At 36.3% G+C, this 22,611-nt stretch overlaps 1 protein-coding gene across 1 annotated transcript in view; it reads left to right on the forward strand.

The window, feature by feature from the left end:
• LOC113106143 (tumor suppressor candidate 3) overlaps positions 1-22,611 on the forward strand; it is an 82,467-nt gene that overhangs the window by 38,741 nt on the left and 21,115 nt on the right. Inside the window, exons 4-6 of the mRNA XM_026267777.1 lie at positions 150-290; positions 4,397-4,537; positions 5,223-5,312. Coding sequence (XP_026123562.1) covers positions 150-290; positions 4,397-4,537; positions 5,223-5,312 — 372 coding nt within the window. The remainder of the gene's footprint in view (positions 1-149; positions 291-4,396; positions 4,538-5,222; positions 5,313-22,611) is intronic.

The raw sequence follows: 22,611 nt of genomic DNA on the forward strand, positions 1-22,611 counted from the left end.
AACACTGTTCCTGCTGCTTTATTGATTTATTAGCAGATATTAATGGTTTTGTACTCTTGTTTCTCTTCTGTTCATCATTCCCCTCCCCTCTCTTTGCCTCGTATGCTTTCTTCTTATTTCATGTTCTGCCTTTCCTTTCTCTTCTCCAGCTGAACATGAACTCTGCACCCACCTTCATGCATTTCCCGGCCAAAGGGAAGCCGAAGAGAGCAGACACCTTTGACCTGCAGCGGATTGGCTTTGCCTCTGAGCAACTGGCCAAGTGGATCGCAGACCGTACTGATGTGCAGGTACTTCTGTTGAAGTTATGCAACACTATCTATTGCTCCACTACTATGGGGTCAGTAAGTTTTTATACTTTTGTTCCCCAAAGACGCATTCAGTAGTTCAAAAGTGACAGTAAATAAATTTACAATGTTACAGATTTCTATTCTGAATAGAATCAGAGTTTTCAACCGTGATAATAATAAGTATTACGATTCTCCTGCTTTACAGACACATTTATTTGTGAGCTGTATAATTGTATCTTTTGCCTGATGCCTGAAAAGCCATTTTATGAAAATTATTATTTTTCTGCTTAGTAAATGTTTGAGAAGCAGCTTTTAGGAGCAACATAGCACGAAATTAATCTCAGTACACTTTTTGACATTCATCTTGAAAATGCAACCTCTTTATTACCTCAAGACATTGACGAAATATTTTGATAAAGCTGTTTGCGTAGTTGATGCCAAAAAGCTTGAAAGTATAATTATGTGTCTGACATCCCTCAAGACAAATATAAACACTGAATGAATTTCAATAAAGGATTTCTTCTGTGCTTTCAACGATTACAGTGTCTGCTTTTGTAATCCTTGCTTTGTTTTGTTCTTCTGGAACTTCTGCCTACTTGCTTGGTAAATCAAGTTATATGTCAGTGTATTTCTTATAGAAAATAAATAAAAAAAAATCAGTGAGGGTTTCACTAACTGAGTGATGCTTTTAATGTGAAAGCAGACCCAGATATGGGGTCTCCAGGAAATGGAGACAGATAACATCTGATTTCCCCATCATGTTAACATAGATTTTCCATCCAGAGAAACTCTCATTGAAAAATATCTCTAGCACCCTAATGCGTTTACAGACGACTGCCTTGGAGCACTGGCACTAATTCAGCTGCCTTATTAAGATTTTGGTTTCGGCTTTAATACTTTTGAATAAGTCACTTAAGGTATACATCACCTTTAGGGAAAGGGTTGAGTTAAGTCGAAAAGGCTATTTTTAAGGCAGATTTTCCACCGATGGAGCACTCTGAGTAAGAAGCGCTGTGTAGATTACAGAACAGGTCATACTGTATGTCAGTTACACTCTTTCCTCCATGTAGTTGGACTCTTTATCTTTGATTCATCTCCAATTCACATTTCTGTAGAGGCACAGAAACCCTTTGCTTTTTGAACGTTGTTCCTTTATCCTGGCTAAAGGAAAAACCTGAGCTTTTTTAGTATGACATGCATGCCTTATTCCTCTGAATTCATTTTAAAAAGTAAGAGTGAATGCAAAAATAATGAATGCATCCAAATGTATTATCTATATGTATGTATGTATGTGTATATATATATATATATATATATACACCGTATTTTTTGGACTTTAAGTCACACCTAAGGTTTAAGTCGCATCAGTCCAAAAATACTTCATGACGAGGAAAAAAACATATATAAGTCGCACTGGACTATAAGTTGCATTTATTTAGAACAAAGAACCAAGAGAAAACATTACCGTCTACAGCCGCGAGAGGGCGCTCTATGTTTTCAGGGGTAGACTACAGGAGCACTGAGCAGTATAGTGCGCCCTCTATAGCGGCTGTAGACGGTAATGTTTTCTCTTGGTTCATTTATCTTGGTTCATGTCAAATTAATTTTGATAAATAAGTCGCACCTGACTATAAGTCGCAGGACCAGCCAAACTATGAAAATAAGTGTGACTTATAGTCCAGAAAATACGGTGTGTGTATATATATATATATATATATTAGGGGTGTAACGGTTCACAAAATTCACGGTTCGGTTCGATACGATACACTGATGTCACGGTTCGGTTCGGTTCGGTTCGATACGTTTTAGATACAGCAAAATGTAAAAACATCTCAACTTTTCAGAATGCCGCAAGCGCACCGCGGGTCATGTGACAAGAACTAACCAATCAGCTTCATCCTTTCCCGTAACAACGTTGAGAGCTCAGCCAAGATGAAGGAACAGCTGATCATAGTTTTATATGGATTGCAATTTTGAAATAAATTTAGTAGCAGAGCTACTGCAAGCGATTTTTAGAGCAGGAAATCCATTTATCCTTCGCTGAAATGTCCGCGTCTCATGGAGAGAGCACGTCATTGTTGCTTAGCAAAGACAGACGCCTCATGAGCGAGCCCGAGCGCTTCTGCCCGAGCGCTCTCTTGCCATCACCATTATAGCTTAAAGGGAATCCAAAGTGCACCCAAACACCAGACCTGTTGGTTATTGGAGGATCTTCTAATTTCTAGTCTGTTAAACGCATTGGCTATTTTGCAACGAGCCTTCAGCGTGTACTGAGTGAGCGAGCGCCTGCTGAGTAGCCTAACATAAACATATAAGATGGTGTTTTTTTCTTCTTCGGGAGTGTCAGGGGCGTTGCCTGTTACGTTGTTTGGGTTATTGGGCTACCTTGTTGAACGCATATCATTATATTTCTATCTCTCTCTTTTTTTTTTTTTTTTCCAAATATAATTAATTACTCCAACGAACCGTTCGGTATACATAATGCGTACCGCGTACCGAACCGAAAGCGTCGTACCGAACGGTTCAATACGAATACGCGTATCGTTACACCCCTAATATATATATATATATATATATATATATATATATATATATATATATATATATATATATATATATATATATATATATATATATTTACGGTGTGTATATATATATATATATATATATATATATATATATATATATATATATATATATATATATATATATAATATTTGTTTATCATTATTTCTTTATTACCACAACATTAGCCAAATTAGCTATTAGTCTTTGTTGGCTAGTCCGTGCACATTGGAGAATTGCTCGTTCACTCCCTGCAGTAGACAGAATTGTAGATGAAGTCGGCCATTTTTATTCTAGATTGATCTGATCTGATTTGGAGGCAGCAGTAGAGGCTGTAGTACACAATTTTAAAGGAAACATTAAGGTCTTGAACGACAGGCACTAAACATGTTTACAACCCTCTGGGTCTCACATCGCACCACTCATAAATAGAGAATCCTGGGCATCCAATGCATCTTAGACTTACTAGCCCTCTGGGTCTACTTTTGGCCTAAGGCGAAAAATGAGTTTAAAAGGGAAGGGAGGGACCATCAGCCTTTGCTGGAATGAATGCATTGAGTAGACAATGATACTGTCTGAAACCTAAGGCAATTGCTTCACTGCCCAGACAGTCAGTGACTTTACCTGCAGTGGTTTTGAGTGAAGTTTCTTCCTCTGGAGAATATTCATTGAAAGTCAGATATTCAGACCAGAACATATCTTTCGATCTAGGACAAATTCAAGTGAATGAAAAATTTTTTTAATGACGTTTTGGCATCATTTTCCATGTTTCGCACAGCCAGTGACTGTTGCGAAATGGTGAAGGTTACCATTGAGATTGCAGTGTTTTAATAAATTAATGTTAACTTTTTCATTTTGAGAGTGGAGTGAGGTTCATAGATATTATTTTCATTATTTTTCTAGTCACTCTTGATGAGACATAACTGGTTGCAATTGTCAAAATACTGTCATCTTCCTTTTTGACAGTAACCTATTTTTATAAACGTGCACATACCAGTTTCTAGGAAATTATGTTGTTATTTGTAGATTGTGTTGCTTCCACCTCACTAACAGTTGCCTTGAACCAAGCCTGAGTGCGATTATTCCCACTCCTGACTCCCCCGCTGGCCTGTACTAAACATTCCGGGCCGGAGCACGCTTGCGTGATCTACAAGATAACAGGGAGAAAACCATTTCAGTAATAGACTGCCTAATAAATTTATAATTTATGCTGTGTAGCAATTCATCAATAAGGTGAGAATTAGACCTATTATAAACCTAAATATGCTCGATTTAATTTAATTAATTGAAAGTGTAGTAGTAGTAATAGGAGATGATTCCGGTCTTAATAATGAGCAGCGTGCACAAAATAGTAACTGTACTATGCTCCGCTGCAGTTAGCGATCACACTGCATGTGACTGTATCCTCGCACAACTGAACCATGCTTTGGGGGTCAAACACGCTTTGGGCACAGTTCAGATAGCCTGGTGTGAGTACACCCACAAATGTAAGGTGTCTGTCAAAAGTTAAAAACCTTTTCATTTGTTTTCCCCTTTTCCAGATTCGGGTGTTCCGGCCACCCAACTACTCTGGTACGATCGCTCTGGCTCTGCTGGTGTCTCTGGTCGGTGGGCTCCTATATCTGCGCAGAAACAACTTGGAGTTCATCTACAACAAGACTGGCTGGGCCATGGCTGCACTGGTGCCTAATGTTCATTATTAAACCCTAATTCAAATTAAACTGCTTCAGCCATGCTTGAGTTGAAAACTGGCCAGATCAAATAACAATGCATATCTTGGCAGCAGTACAGTGGTCAGCTCTCTCTGGCCCTAGAACTGTTCAACCAATTCAACAACTTCAACACTTTTGCTATTGCTTTATAAGGTCCTTTAATAAAGTAAAACCAGCTGACCGTGGAGTAAACCTAGATTAAAATTATTTATAGCGTTTTAAGCCATAAAATATACCAATTTATTGAATCTAAATCCAAGTTGATGCAATAAAAACAGAAGAAAACAGCTCAAGGGGACTAAACAAACTAAAGGCATAGAGTCAATGTGCTTCTTACCACCTGAGGCTAAAATTATGTGTTGTGTCTTGCATAAAAGTGTGATTTAAAGTGTTGTGCTGTCTGTAAATTGTAGGACCTGGGCTTTCAATATTTATTCCCCAAAGTCTGAAAGTGGCTGACCTTTACTTCTATGATCGATAAAGTGTGTTATCCACCATAATGATTATAAGGGCAGTTTGAGTGAAGGATTTTATTTTTTTTTTTTTTTGCTGGCTATTCCTGTTCATTCTGTCTGTTTTTCATTTTCATCATATCACCATATCACTCAGCTAATATACTAACCATCTCTTTCTCTTTTTTTTTTATTTTACACAGTGTGTTGTGTTTGCCATGACCTCAGGTCAGATGTGGAATCATATTCGTGGTCCTCCATATGCCCACAAGAACCCTCAAAACGGTCAGGTGGTAAGTGCTGCCCACCTTCTTGTCTCAGAGCCCTGTATGTGCCCCACCACTCATCTAAACCTTTCCTGACTTGGTTCATTTTCTTTGTGTCTATTCATTAAATGGCTATACATCATATGAAGCTTTGCTAACTGAAACTTCTGCATGGTGTATGACCTATCCAGTCAACTCTTGGGCAGTGAATCCTGTGGAATATTAATTCCTACAAAGGGTGTAGTCTACATTCATAAATAAAAAAAATATTGCACTTGGTGTAAATAGAACAGGCACCCAAACAGTGGGATGGAGCCCGACAGAACTATGAAAAAAATGTGAGTTGCATGTCAGAGAAGTGACCTGGAGGATAGAGCATATGCATGAGTATTTCTGCGCAGACCACATGAATTTTAATCCAGCTTGTGACATTTCCCTATCTAACCATCTTTTCCTTCAGTCTATTCCCATCCCTTCGTGGTTCAACTTTCACTCTTTCTATGAATAAGGAAAAAACAATCTATGAAATGGAAAAAAATAAATAAATTCATACTTCAAACTTTCTGGTACTTGAATTTGAATGGCTGAAAGGTCTTTTCAGTCATAAGATATTCACTCAGTATCGCCACAGGAACCATTTCACCATTTGTATCACTCCGCTTGCAGCCTTTCTCACAGTGAGTGTCATGGCGGTTCACCAAATCCTCTATAATTTTACACTACTGTTGTTGTGTATCACAATGTAGTATTTTTTAGGCAAGAATGTATTTGCATAGACTTCAAATATGTGGTTTGTCAATGATGATAACATTTTTGATAATTTGTTGTGACCGTTTTGGAGAAATGAGCTCCTGGGCATCAGTGGGCCATTCAGTTGCTGCTGGCTCTGATGTCTCTATGGTGGTTAAACATGAGATATGATTGGGCAGTCTTTGGTCTCATTAATATATTATTTGTTTCAGAGCAAATAGTTTTAGCAGAGGGCAAAGCCTCAAAAATTGATATTTTATTTAACTGTAATGCTGTATATACGTAAGAGTGCTGTCTTTGTTCTTCATCATGGGAAGTCCCTTAACAGTTGCAAGGATACTATGACAAAGATATCACTTTCCTCAGCAGACATTCAAACTAATGTTTTATTGTGAATATGAGATTGAGCTGAAGAATGAATGCTGTATCAGATGCAGGTAATCACACTTGCTCAGTCCATCTCTCTTTCATAATACAGTCAGCTTTAAATGCAGTAATACAATGAGCTTTTAGTGAAGCGACTCAGAATTCCTTTGTTACTAGTTCTTAAGTGACATTTTTTAATTAGTAACAGAGGCTTGAACTGAGCTTTTAAACTGTTAATTTGTGGTTTAAATCTTTGGAAGGAAGTAGTTCTGCAAACAAAGTTTTTTTTTTTTTTTTTTTTTTTTTACACACTTGTGCCTTCAAAATGTTATACAGTATAAACCCAATATCACACTCATAGTTTTAGGCTTGTATTACTGTTACCAGGATAATGCGCTCATAACAGAATTTATCAGACTTTGTAAGCAATGAAAAGGCATGTTGATAATATGTACAATCCTGCAATATATTTACTCAACAATCCACAGCAGCTGCATTCTGCTGTTCTGCACCCCCCTCTTATTTTATTGTAAGTGATCCCTCCAGTTAATAACACAATAAATCTTAAATCATTATGACCTTTTAATTACTAAAACATAAATAAGGAGATCAGCTGCTTTCAGTGCATAATCCTTCCCGTTACTGCTCCATCACCGTCCTTTATTAAGCTCCACACAGGAAGTTGAAGCTGCCTTTCTTCATTTAAAAGAGCTCAGAGGCAGAGGTGAAAAAAAAATGATGATGCCATGGAAAAAGTAAAGTCAGTGAAGTAGGGTTGTAATGCCATATTCGGGAGTGTTACAGTTATTAAAGGTTTTTATAACAGTTTTTTTTTTTTTTTTTTTTTTTTTTTTTTTTTCAAGTTATCTTGTTTTTGTAAAAAATATTCTTGAAATTTAGTTATTATTTCATCTTGTCATAGTCATTAATTTTAGTATTTTCTTAGACTCAAATAACATTTAAGTGGACATTTATTATTTATGAAATTTTTTAAGAAATTAACACTTTTATTTTACAAGTATTTATTGCAGGGTTGCTCAAATCCGGTCCTGGAGAGACTGATGAAACTAATTTCCGTGTAATTTTCTGGGGATTCTAGCTTGCTCAGGTGTGTTTGGTTAGGGTTTGATACACTCTGCAGGGCATTGGCCCTCCAAGGCAAGATTTGAGGAACCCTGATGTATTGAAATGATCAAAAGTGACAGCCTAGGTGAACATAAGAGAAAAAAAAAAACTTACCAATGTCTGTTATATAATTTAAATAATTATACTAATATATATATATATATATATATATATATATATATATATATATATATATATATATACAGTGAAATAACTTTAAAATATACATGAAAGTATGTGCAGTATGGTTTGTGTATGTTTGTAGTATGATATACACAACATACAACAATACCCAGTGTGAGAGTTTAACATTTAGAGATAGTTCCTGTGAAATGAGAGGCCACAGACCATCTGTTTTACTGCCCTTTCTCAACCTGATGTTTCTGGGAAACTAGTGCAATTTTAGCCTCCATCTGGACCTACAAGTCTTTTATGAAGTGTACTTGAGGTCCTCTGGAGCTCATAGTTACAACATAAAGATAAAGTGCAGAACCAGCAGGTACTATATGTTGCAATAAAATGAGTAAAGAAACATCTGTATGGAAGCCACAATGATTTGGTATTTAATATGAAATAAGTAATAGATGTACATTCAGTCTGTCTCATAAAACAAACCTGAACAAAAAGCATGAAATACAAAACATGAACTATCGATTTCAATTGAATGTATTATGTCAGCAGTGAGCACAAAAGTTGGCATTAGTTGGACAGTTTGTAGATTATTATACAGTCATAGTTGACAGCAGAGTATCATGTTTTGCCAGTCAGACTCAAGCATCCCAGTCTTTCAGGCTTGTTCGTTCATGTGATTTGGAGATATAAATACATTTATGATTCTTTACTCAGTCCCTGAAATGAGATAAACTTCTGTAAATAGTTAGGAAAGAAATCTCCCAAATGCCCGACTTCTCAGAGTATAAAAAGCTCACAGACTTTAGGAAAAAGACAGGAATCACAAAGGCAGACAACAAACAAGCAGAAAAGCATCTCTGAATGACAATTAAGCCTGAGCCACAGAGGCTAATGTACTATAAATTGTGAAAAATCTTGTGTCTCATTTGTTGCTCAGGATTGGATGATAAGTGATGGCTCATTTATTTGGAGGATGTGCTGGTGAAGAGATGATGAGGGAGAATTGTTGATTCTCTTATTCTGTTGTTGTTTTATGATTCTGGTTCTGAATCCTCTTAGCCTGGGAACATGGCCTGAAGACAGCCTTTATGAAATATTCAAGCCTGAACATTGATCCAGAGACATAAACACATTGCTAACAATGCCGTGAATCCCAGACTCCAGGCACTGAACATCTATTGTTCACAACAGGAAGAATTTTTGATCTGGCATCCTCTAATCCTCAAGCTGGACCTGAAGGGGACACTTCTATTAGTGTGAGAGTATAGTGTCAACTTGTTTTTAATGCACCAAAAAATCCAAAAGCTAATGAGCAGGCTCACAGAGAATATTAAGCACCAAAATATTAAGAACAAAAACATTGATGACCGTAAGAACCATTATGAACAATTGAGCAACAATAGAAACTGATAATATTGAGCACCAAATCAGAATATTAGAATAATGTCTTAAGGATTAATGGCTACTGAAACTTCAGCTTCATAACAAGTATGAAGTGTAGGCTTGTGGCCATAGGATGCTTCTTTCAAAAACATTAAAACACTTAATTATTCCGTACTTTTAACCACTAGTGTATGTCTATAAATACGTTTTGTTATATTTAATTGTATAATTTTGCACATATTGAATAGATTGCTTCTATTTATTTTTTTGTTCAGGATCATTGGAGCTCAGTGGCAATGTCCAAAATAAATTATGCGTTATTGCTCTTGTTGTGTGTATCCTCATATTTTATGCGAAATGGCCAAAGCATACATGCAATTAGTTGTTATCACTGAGAAAAATATTTTTTTTTTCTTAAAAGGCTTCAGCCTTACACAAAACTATAGCATGTTGCTGAGATAGATTCTTGGTCATCGTTTATAGCTGTGCATTGAAGTGTGAAATTAAAAAAAAAAAGTGGAAAGAGGTTGTGTGAGAGCCCGTTGTTGGGGTATGGGGGGGGGGGGTAACATTACCCTGATTTTCTAAACTAAACGCTACATTTGCATGAAATTATATTTCTCTTGTCAGACTCTAAAAGTGCCATTTCCACATTTTTTTCCAGCTTCATCCTGCAGCCCAGAGCAAAACCCATTTAGAGAGTAGAAGGTTGTTTTGATAATGAAAGCATCTGACTGCTTACTGACGAAATGGCGAGGAAATGTGAAGTGAAGCTATGCATCTAACTGTTTCGCACCTTAGGCCAGTTCACACACACGTGCACAAACACCTTGCTGTGTTGATACTCAGGATGAACGCTCTAGGCTAAAAGAGCTGAACATTTCTCAACATTTTCTTGTATTTTATACCTTGCTATAAAGGCATTTATTTTTTCCACTTTTTTGACTGCATGTACATAAAAAAGTATATATATATATACACTCACCTAAAGGATTATTAGGAACGCCTGTTCAATTTCTCATTAATGCAATTGTCTAATCAACCAATCACATGGCAGTTGCTTCAATGCGTTTAGGGGTGTGATCCTGGTCAAGACAATCTCCTGAACTCCAAACTGAATGTCAGAATGGGAAAGAAAGGTGATTTAAGCAGTTTTGAGTGTGGCATGGCTGTTGGTGCCAGACGGGCCGGTCTGAGGATTTCACAATCTGCTCAGTTTTTTGGGATTTTCACGCACAACAATTTCTAGGGTTTACAAAGAATGGTGTAAAAAGGGAAAAACTATGCGGCAGTCCTGAGGGCGAAAATACCTTGTTGTTGCTAGATGTCAGAGGAGAATGGGCCGACTGATTCAAGCTGATAGAAGAGCAACTTTGACTGAAATAACCACTCGTTACAACCGAGGTATGCAGCAAAGCATTTGTGAAGCCACAACATGCACAACCTTGAGACGGATGGGCTACAACAGCAGAAGACCCCACTGGGTAACACTCATCTCCAATACAAATAGGAAAAAGAGGCTACAATTTGCACGAGCTCACCAAAATTGGACAGTTGAAGACTGGAAAAATGTTGCCTGGTCTGATGAGTCTGGATTTCTGTTGAGACATTCAGATGGTAGAGTCAGAATTTGGCGTAAACAGAGTGAGAACATGGATCCATCATGCCTTGTTACCACTGTGCAGGCTGGTGGTGGTGGTGTAATGGTGTGGGGGATGTTTTCTTGGCACACTTTAGGCCCCTTAGTGCCAATTGGGCATCGTTTAAATGCCACGGCCTACCTGAGCATTGTTTCTGACCATGTCCATCCCTTTATGACCCCCATGTACCCATCCTCTGATGGCTACTTCCAGCAGGATAATGCACCATGTCACAAAGCTCGAATCATTTCAAATTGGTTTCTTGAACATGACAATGAGTTCACTGTACTAAAATGGCCTCCACAGTCACCAGATCTCAACCCAATAGAGCATCTTTGGTATGTGGTGGATCGGGAGATTCGTGCCCTGGATGTGCATCCCACAAATCTCCATCAACTGCAAGATGCTATCCTATCAATATGGGCCAACATTTCTAAAGAATGCTTTCAGCACATTGTTGAATCAATGCCATGCAGAATTATGGCAGTTCTGAAGGCGAAAGGAGGTCAAACACAGTATTAGTATGGTGTTCCTAATAATCCTTTAGGTGAGTGTGTGTGTGTGTGTGTGTGTGTGTGTGTATATATATATATATATATATATATATATATATATATATATATATATATATATATATATATATATATATATATATATATATATATTAGGGCTGTGCAATTAATTGCATTCGATTGTCATGTGCATCCCATCAGTAAAGACATTCCCGTGATTAATAGTAAATCTCCATCACATGCTTTCACATTCATTGAGTGGCATTCACTACAAACAAAACCGTAGTTCTTTGACAATTAGGCAATATCACGTTTATAATCGCAAATAAATCTCATTCTATTAATTGCACATATATATATATATATATATATATATATATATATATATATATATATATATATATATATATATATATACCGTATTTTCCGTACTATAAGTCACACTTTTTTTCATAGTTTGGCTGGTCCTGCGACTTAGTCAGGTGCGACTTATTTATCAAAATTAATTTAACATGAACCAAGAGAAATGAACCAAGAGAAAACATTACTGTCTACAGCTGCGAGAGGGCGCTCTATGGTGCTCAGTGCTCCTGTAGCCTACACTGAGCAGCATAGAGCGCCCTCTCACTGCTGTAGACAGTAATGTTTTCTCTTGGTTCTAAATAAATGCGACTTACACTTAGGTGCGACTTATAGTCCGAAAAATACTATATATATATATATATATATATATATATATATATATATATATATATATATATATATATATATATATATATATATATATATATATATATATATATATATAAAATATAAACTCCAGATAAAAGCTTTTTTGAGTTCTTTGTTACGAGATGCTTCAAGTGTTAAAAACTGATAGCGGTAAAAACAAATATGCTTTTAATAAAATTAAAAACAGGATTTGCAAAGAAATAACTCCAAATAGCTGCATTATTCCCATTTAAATGAATCAAAATGATTATTAACTGAGTCATTAGTGAGACTTTTCACTTTAAAACAACAATGTTTCTTCATTGTAAATTAGAAAGTCACTCCTCACTGCTCACAAACACTGGTTTGTAATGTTAACACCGAGAGATTGAGTGAAATAAACTGCCCGACCAGTCAAATTACTGAAGCGGAAAAATACTCATGCTCATGTGCTTCTTGTTGTGCTTAACTTAAAAAGTTTGTCCTCAAACTTTCTTCGAAGACTTGAACACATATATTGAACGTTCCCTGTCAAAGTCTTCTAAAGATGCTGGTTCCTCTGCCTGCATTAGCCTTGCTTCAGTTCACCATTTTCATTTAATTTCCCACAATTCCTTAATGAACTCTTGCAGCTTCTCTGTATCTACCACCAGCAAGAGGTAAATCATCTGCCCTTCTCTTCCAGCATGTTGTCACTTTTATTACATCTACACAAATATTTTGGCTTTTAGCTTGGATAAAACTTTACTGAGGAGTCTTTATTAACCCAATTGAACTGTGAACTGAAGCATTAAATAAATGTTGCACTTGAGGCAGAGATTTTTCAAGATCTCATCCTGGCTACTGGTGTTTATGGATTTTTTTTTAATTTTATTATTTTTTTGTATAATCCCTGTACTTGCGGATGCAGAGGGAGTCTAGCAATAAAAATGCATCTGTATAGCAAATGGGAGCCTTAATTACAGCTGAAACAAGAGACCTGCAGAGGAGAAGAATAAAGAAAGCCAAAAGGAAAATAACAAACAGGAGAAGGAAAGGTAATTAACTGCAAATTAATCACGTTGATGCCAATCTTCCATTTTGCCAGCAGGATCTTCTGGCTGAAGAAGTTCTTAATGGTTACCTTTTCCCATTTTATTTAGGACAATTAATGAATAGTGCACGTAAATAACCACAAAACACTAGTAGTAATCTTTTTTTTTTTTTTTTTTTTCTCAAATAAGAAGCCTTGGCCTTTGAAAGCCAGTGCAGTTTCTTTCTTTGCTTCTCATTGATAATTCTCCATTGGTGTCAGTCAGATCCAGTCCAGAAGACTCCAGACTGTCTGCTACTGTGACCTCTCGCAGCTGGTCAGTTTCCAACAAAACCTTTTTTTTTTTTTTTTTTGACATTCATCCATTTCCATGGTTACCCAGAAACCAGAAGCATGGTTTGGAAGATAGGTGGTGTAATTATAGCTGTTATTTGGTGAAATTGTAATGTGTAAAACATGTGCTAGGTTTTTGGTACTGGATGCAAATAGTAAGGAGGTATTTCAATGAATATTCTGGGTACAGTAATAGTTAAAGGCATAGTTCACCCAAAAATGAAAATTCTGTCTCACCCTCAGGTTGTTGAACAACACAAGATATTTTGAAGAATGAGGATAACTAATTGATTTATATAGTATGAAAATTATACTATGGAAGTCAGTAAGGACTAAAAGCTGATTGGTTACCCACATTCTTCAAAATGTCTTATTTTGTGTTCAGCAGAAGAAAAAAAACTCATGCAGGTTTAGAACAACTTGAGAGTGAGACAGGATTTTTATTTTTGGGTGATCCATACCTTTAAGCTCAATCAATAGCATTTGTGCATGTAATGTTGTCTAATACAAATATTAATTTTGACTTGTCCATTCTTTACTTCTAAAAAGTACAAATCTGAGTTCAAGTGAGGCGCTTATACAATTGAAGTGAATGAGGCCAGTCCTGAAATGTCAAAGTATGTCAGAAATTTTACAACGAATTACCATTGTACAACTTAGTTGCCATGACAATGTAAGTGTAAGACCCTAAAATGATTTTTTTTTTTTTTTTTTTTTTAGAGGGACGAGTTGAAATGCTGTCATTTTTTTTTTTTTTTTTTTTTTTTGTCAGTTTCAGCTTAACTTGTATTGAACACAGAATATATATTTAAGTCGTTCTTTTAAATTACCCTCTTTTCTTGTCAGGCGTTTCAAACTCTAATGGCCCAGTCAATTCGATTTCACTCTCAAGAAAAGTGACTAGAATATAACAAGATTTGGGATTCATGGTTCAAAAATGAGGAATGCATAGGTATGTTTTATGGAGTAAGATGCTTTTTGCACTCATAAGGTGTAGTTACAGTATTCACCAGTAGGGGCTCTGTGTCACGCTAACCAGAAAAGCCTCATATATCGCAAGTCATTAAGTGTCATTTAAGTTACAATATAGCAAATTGTTTATTAACTGTAATAATTAGCTTACTTTTATAGTCAATGATCATGAAAGTAATCATGCTTGTAGCATTAGTATGCAGCGAATGACTGATTTGTTGCTGTCTAACCCAGATGCCTCAGCTGCTCTGAGCGTCTAATGGCTTGTCCTGTGTGATGAAATCAGCACCCTCTCATCCTGTCTTCCTCCGTGCAGAGCAGCTCTTTCCTGAGCTTGTTAGGCACCACACGGTTGTGCTGAAGGGTTGCTGTTGGCTGCTGGAGTTTGTCCATAAGCTTGAGAATTCTTTTGACAGGCTTAAAAACTCTTTCTCTAACTTATGCTGGCAGCTTTATTTTACACATTATTTAAGGCTGTTTGCCCTGTCACAACCAACTGGACCGAAAACGGTAGAGAAAGACTGGATGAGTGTGTTTACAAGTGTTTTGAATATCCTTATTATGTGTTGATTATGTAAGCATCAGAATGTGTCAGGGGTGTAGATTCTTTCTTCAGAATGTTCTTGTGTTGTGTTTGAAGGGCAGAATAAGGACACAGAACATGTTTTTGTGCTCAGATGCTCTGACGTAGACTCAATGCTTATTTTAAATTATATTCAAAGTGGCCGTAACGCAAACAAGCTTGTTGATCTCGTGCAGACTAACCACAAGGAGGGTAACGTTACAAGGTAACCTCATTAAATATTGTTGTGGACGAAATATTAAGATCCTTTACTTAAAATGAATAATCTCAGACACCTTGGTCCACGTATCACTTTTAATTAATTGTTTTATGTCCCTGTACGCAAACAGGGACACATCATAGATTATTGCAAACGCGAAACGGCAATAATCAGCCTGTCCTCCATTGTGCTTGGGAGCTAATGGTCGGAGCTGCGTTCTCTGGAATCCTCTCAAGCGGTGGACTTCTACGCTCCTCACCGCTGCTTGACGTCGGCCTACATTGAAAATGAATGACTTCCGGCCACTTTGACGCTCTCGACGCCGGCGGTGTGAACGCACAGTTAGACAATGTAATTTATTTTATTTAATTTTTTGTATTTTACATTTTACATTTGTCCTAATTTCAATCCAGAGCCTCAATTTTTTATGACTTTGCTTTTATGTTAAGCATTTCTGATAATATTTATGAATCATACCTATTGTTCAGTGATATCAAATTTCAGTGCCTTTCTTAAAGTTTACAAATAATTTACTCAATAAACATAAGTATATATATATATATACTACCATTCAAATGTTTTAGATTTGTAAGATTTTTTTCTTCTTCTGCTCACCAAAACTTAATTTATTTGATCCAAAGTACAGCAAAAACAGTAATTTTGTCAAATATTTTTACAGTTTAAAATAAATATTCTATTTTAATATATTTTGAAATCCAGTTAATAAATGCACATTATAAAGAAACTTGTATTATTATTTTTATGATCAATGTTTAAAAGGATACTCCAGGATATTTTTTTATTCTTATTTATTTATTTTTATTGAAAATTAATTAAAGAAATAATTAATTTTATTCTGCAAGGATGCATTACATTGATCAAAAGTGACAGTAAAGACATTTTTTTATGTTACAGAAGCTTTCTATTTAATATAAATGCTGTTCTTTCCAAGCTTCTATTAATCAAAGAACCCTGAACAACAACAAAAAAGAGTATGTATATATATAATATTTCCATATTATTAATGTGCCATATCGCTTGATAAAGAGAGGAACAGACCAAAATGTGGTCGTATTGGCACACAAATGATTTTGGATGTTGTCAAAATTTACCTTCGTGTTCCATGGAAAAAAAATGACATGAGGGCGAGTAAATGATTACAGAATTTACTTTAAGTCAGCTAGTTCTGTAATAATGAAGTGTAATCAATTTGAATGATTTTCAGAGCAAATATTTACACCCTTAGAAGGACTGATTCCGTTCCCTTCATAGTGTGCGGCTGGTTCTCTGGCTGTCAGCCAGCCTGTATCCGAGTGGCTCTCAAAGCAGCCCGCTGATGATCTTGCACCCCAAATAAATTGATCTAAATGAAAACCATTCCACCCCAAAAAGAGAGCTCATTTCATGGGAGAGATGTCTGCCGTTTTCACAGCACCATCTGGAACGCAAACTACACAACATACTGCACAGGACACCTTCTACTCTTAATTTGGAAAATGTCCTAGACTAAAATATTTTGCACTTACAGTATATGCCGATTATAAGATCAAAGTCAACACATTAAATCCACTATCAACATTATGCACCACACTTGTTTAAAACAAATGTGTATTAAAACCAGACTAAAAATCATTGGAAGGAGTGACAGGCCTCAGGGGGACTAAAGTCACTGCGGGCCCAGTGCATCGCCGACACTTATACTTGATGACAGTGTAGGGGTAATGGAAGGTTGCTCCCACACTGACTAAAAATGCAATCTGCCTGCAAAGTTACTCAAAAGTCTGATAGATGCTTCTAGCTGTCTACTGCACATTCAGACCTGAGTGACTGGATTTTGCATCCTTGCAAGTGTTCTTTTTAATGTGGTTTTATGATGAAACGCTAAGGGAAGAAAGTGGCTGCTGCACTTGAACAAATGTTTCAGTTGTTGGCATAATTTAAGCAATTCTACAGAACTGATGATGCATGAAATGTCCAAAAAAAATACCTTGACCTTTCCAGAGGCTATTTAGCAAACAAAACACACACACTCACACGGAAAGCAAAGACTCAACTGCCTAAGTAAGGGTTCTTTAGCTGGCTGCCCACGGCCAAGCACGGTCAATCATTTTTATACAGCCGTCCGATTGATTTTGATAATCGCTGCACTGCTTGATACACCAGGCTGCAGTTACTCAAATCTTGAGCGATGAATTGTGGTACATATTTGGAGTGTGTTTAAGGTTTTCTGCCCCCAGTTCAGCTTTTACAGGCATGTACCAGAAGCATCACATTCAATCTTGTTTTATCCAATTAAATGCATTTATGCAAATGCTGACAAATGATGAAACATTATGACATGTAGGCAATCCTTAAATGTTTCATATTTGGCATGTCTGTGTGCTGCTGTGCATCCCTGTGTTTAATAAGCAGCGTGTACGCTCTTTAAATAACAAAGAAAAAACATCGCGCCAGACTTTAGACCAGGTTTGAGTTGGTCTATGGCACAGTCTATTTTCAGCTCCTTAAAATAGCAATGCACCTGAACACACCTCTTTGTTTAGACCAGCACGCCCATTGGCGAAATGGGCCCAAATGAGCGCACATGCATTTGCTAATTAAACGACAAGGCGCTGGACTGAAACTAGTGAATACACTTGTGATGTGCCTTGCGTCGTATTGCGCCAGGTGTATGATAGGGCCCTATTTCTATAGTCGGCCTTTTTTTTTCATGTGGATTTGTATTTTCAAGGTTCATTTAAACAGTATATATATATATATATATATATATATATATATATATATATATATATATTTTTTTTTTTTTTTTTACAAAGTTAACATCTTTCTTGCAGCAGAAGTGCTTAGGTCTAATAATTACTCAGAAAAAAAGTTTTCTCCCCCTTCAAAAAGTTGAAGAGTCCTGCTGATAGTTATTTTAATAATCTCATATTTTCATTTTAACCATGTATTTTTAATAAGTTAGTAGTTTTTTCACTCTCTCGTGAAAGTGCTCTTTTGTGTTTTGCATCATTAAAAATAGACAGCAAATTATTGGGTTCTCTGTGAATTTTGCTGAACTTCCTCCTCAAGTAGTAATGTATAATTAATATCCCACTTGTTCTCTAAACCCAAACCACTTTTTTCAACCTATTATATGATCTCTCTTCCTTTTTCCCCTCTCTTTTGCTGCTTTGTTTACTTTTCATTCATCTACATTACTGACTCATTCTTTTAACCTTTATTAGTGAAAACTGTGAGGTTGGGTGGGAAGGAACAAATTATATGCAAAGGTTACTACATTAAAACTATTAGGCGACTGTACGTCCCCGAAACAGAACATTCATCTTTTGCGGTTAAAATCACGCATTAGCCATCAGCGGGAGAATTTGGGTTGCTTATTTAGTCGGTTACTGCAATTAAGTGTTAAAGGTAAAAGTTTAAACATGAAGGCTTTCTCGAAAACCCACAGTATGTTCGTGTCTGAATACAGGAGTTGCATAAATTTTTACTCGGGAGGGAAGGAAATGGATTTGTTATCAAAGCTCTGACAAAGACATCCATAATGCCTTCATGTAATATCTGTTATGAAGGGGCAGCTGAACACCCCAAGGACATATTAAAATCTGTTTGTTTTTTTTCAGCATCCAGTCAGCCATTATTGTCTCCAACATCTAGTTTCAAATCTCATTTATACAATATTATATAGTGAAAGTGAAGTGTGGCCAAGTATGGTGACCCATACTCTGAGTTTGTGCTCTACATTTAACCCATCCAGTAGTGAACACACACACACTACTGTTAACACACACCCAGAGCAGTGGGCAGCCAATGCTGTGGCACCTGGGGAGCATTTGGGTCGGGTTCAGTGCCTTGTTCAAGGGTCTCACCTTGTCCAAGTCCAACTCTTGTTCCATTAGGCCACGATTTTTAAATATAAATATATCCAGAATGTGTCCAAATGTCATATTCCTCTTTAGCTTCCATGAGGTCTGTGTAACATTTGAATTATGTTATTATATTGTATACTAGATTTTATAGGTAATTAGGTTCGCTTTGGATAAGTTCATGATCTTTCCAAAAACATTTGTTTTCCTAATTGAATAATCGCACACGTATTCACAGTCCAATTATAGTGCTGAGGACTGAACTTATTCCCCTCTACTCACACTTAGCTGCAATTATGTTCCCTGTCTGTGGAAAGGGAATACATAACACTCAATTCATCAGATCAATTTTAAGGGCCGCAGAGAGTTTTACTGTATTTTCCTTTGCGACTATCGAGCACAACTGCAGTTTGAAATTCGAGTTTATGTCATTGCCCTAATGTGCTATGCATGTTTTTTGAGTATGAGCTTAGTATTGTTTCACATATTGCAAGCGGCATTAAAATAAGCCATTCGAGTGGAAAATGAAGTGAATGAAAAAGAAAAGGGCAAGATGAAATATGTAATGTTGTTTATTGGGAACAGTTGCGTGAGTCATAGGGGAACGTTATTATGTCGCTGATTGCGAGAATTAGTTCTTTCATACTGAGAAGAGCACGCTAAAAAGGCATCCATACTATTTGAGCAAGATAAACAGCTTTTAAATACAATAAGGCTCTGAAGAAACTCCACGCAAATCAAAGTGATTGTTGGGACAATCTTGAACCACCATGAAAAGGAAGATTCATGTGATGGAGTGTCTTGAAGAGTTTGGCGCACTAATGATCCATCCATTATGGTTCCACTTGTGGAATTCAGAGCATTTGGAGTTTTTGATCTAGCTTCTGTGCTTCTCTACATGTACCTCTGGAAGTCTGATGCTTTGGAATGCTTTTTAATTCTGAGCTCTAATTATGCATATTTTGACATCTTACAGGTGGATTTTACTGTATGTACATGGTAAAACATATGAATTGTAACTGTGATAGAGATTGACCCAACAATGTTAATTAGGTCATGATTTACTCGACAGCATGTCATTCCAAAACTGTATGGTGCTTTAAAAATGTCTTGCATATCAATTCCTCATATAAAACTATAATCTTTATGATATTTTATAGTGCCTTTGCATCCAGAGTTAAATCTTTAGTCATAGTCATATTCACACATAGTTATCCATGCTGTATCTGTATTTATTAAAATAATAATAATAAAAAAGTAATTCAAAACATGAATTATTATCATAATCAACACTTGTAGTCTTTTACAAGCTAGTCACACTTATACTTTTGATGAGTATTCTGGGAAACTCTCCACTCAAGAACTCAGCGGTGGAAGATGAAACAGAATGAAGTGCTGCACTTCTTCATGCCTTTAACCACAAAAGTACGACTGCTGATTCATTCTCCCGATCTCACTACAGTCTGTTGTTCTCTGGAGGAAATTAGTGGCATTATTGAAAATCCAGTATACCATTAAACCGTTATTGAAGTGTCCCCAGGCATTCTGACTGAGTTTCTGTCTTTAGAATTCAAGGCTAAACCTAATGACTCACTTTAGAGAGAGTCTCATATTCATTCATATATGTTGGTGTGTGTGTGTGTGTGTGTGTGTGTGTGTGTGTGTGTGTGTGTGTGTGTGTGTGTGCGCGCAAAGCCCAAAAAAGTTCAGGGTGGTTTCTCCTTTATATTCCATTGCATATAATATTCTCAGCACATTTTTAATTGCTTCTCATTTGCTTCACACCACCAACAATAATGTGATCGGAAGCTAATGTGTCCTGACCTCATACTTTGTGAAATTATAATGCACATGCCATATGTGAATTCACTGATAAAAGCATTCCTAGTTCTCAAAAAAAAAAAAAAAAAAAAAACATATATATATATATATATATATATACATATATATATATATATATTTTTTTTTTTTTCTTATATATTTAATCCTCTCTTTGAGAGAAAATGTAAAAATGCCTCTTTCCTCTATTGGGTAGTCTGGTAAATATTTTTAGCTTATTTTGTTTTTTTCACTAATTGAACTGAGGCTTACTTCAAAAAGAGTGTAATTGTTTAATTGTAGTGAATTGTTCACATTCGCAGGGTTTAAAACAAGCTCCAAAGCCAGGACATTCATTTAATAGACAGTGCCCTTTTTGAAGTGTAGGAGTTGAATTTTAGCATGAGTCAAAAATGACTTTTGAATACAAATACATGTAGGTGGCTGTAATGACCATATTCAGTCATGTATGCTCTTACACAAAGCACTAAATCTGATGTTTGATAGTTAATTGGATGGTGACGTCAGTCTTGACTGTAAAGTAGACATCTGTGACCCTGGTGCACTATGGGTACAATGGATCTGCTCTTCAGAGCATCGCCTCAAAGCCCAGAGCAGAAGTCAACTCTGAATAAATGAACAGTGTGATGAGGAAATCTGCCCACTCAATGACACCAACACTTGTCCTCACATCTACTGATTCTCTCACTTCATTCACACTGATGCGCTCTTCATTCATTTCCCTGGTTTTCTGTATTTAAACCTCTTTTAGTCACTCTATAAACTATGTATATATGTGTGATCTAAATAAGCTATAGCAGACATTCAATTAACATACTAATGGAATATTTCCACTCCCAAAAAGGAAAATCGCAATTGTTCAAAAATAGGCCAGAAATACTCCTTTCAAGCTCAAAGTTTGCAATGTTCAAATTAAAGGAAAAGTTCACCCGAAAATAAAAATATTCTTAAAATGCATTCACCCTCAGGCCATTCAAGATGTAGATGTGTTTGTTTCTTTATCGGATTTGACAATTTTGGAGAAATTTAGCATTACATTAGTAGCTTATCCGAATGGGTGCCATCAGAATGAGAGTCCAAATAGCTGATAAAAGCATCACAATAATCCACAAGTGACCCAGTCTCTCTCTCAATCTCCAGTCCATCAGTTAATGTGAAAAGTGAAAAGCTGTGTTTGTAATAAATTAATTGTGATTTTTTTATGAGCTGTTTGATTACTTAATGAATCTGATGGCCTCATTCAGTAAAGAGGATTCACTGTTGAACATGTGATGTAATGCAAAGTTTCTTTAAATTGATTTTCTGACGAAGAAGCAAACTCATCTACATCTTGGGTGAACTGGGGTGAGTAAGTTTTCAGCAAATTTTCATTACTGTTCAGAACTCTTTAAGATTTCTTTAAGGCTGTAAATGAATTAGGTTTAATTATATATATATATGTGTGTGTGTGTGTGTGTGTGTGTGTGTTTAGAAGAAAAAAGCCCTATGACAGATACAGTACTCCAGTGGAATAATACAGTTGTGTCTTTCTGTGTTAGTGCTGAAAGTGCTTCTAGATGCTGGTTTATTTCATATGAAAATATTCAGCGGTATGGCTGTGTTTAAATGTTAGCAGATGCGTTAACCCAGAGGCGACAGGTGACATGACAGTGATAAATGCACTGGCCTATTTGCTCATATCTTCTTCTTAATGGCTCCCTCCGCACAATCCTCCCATTTCTTTGTTTTTCTGTCTCTGCATTATATGCTGCAAGTAACAACAGCCGCTTTTGGCAGTGTTTAGTTCCTCAGTACTTTATTGCTGTGTTCAAGTCGACTATTGACTTTTTTTATTTATTTAGTGTCACACTGAACATCATAAATTCAATTCAATATTTTGTCT

Source organism: Carassius auratus, chromosome 1 (assembly GCF_003368295.1).
Source record: "Carassius auratus strain Wakin chromosome 1, ASM336829v1, whole genome shotgun sequence".
Taxonomy (NCBI): domain Eukaryota; kingdom Metazoa; phylum Chordata; class Actinopteri; order Cypriniformes; family Cyprinidae; genus Carassius; species Carassius auratus.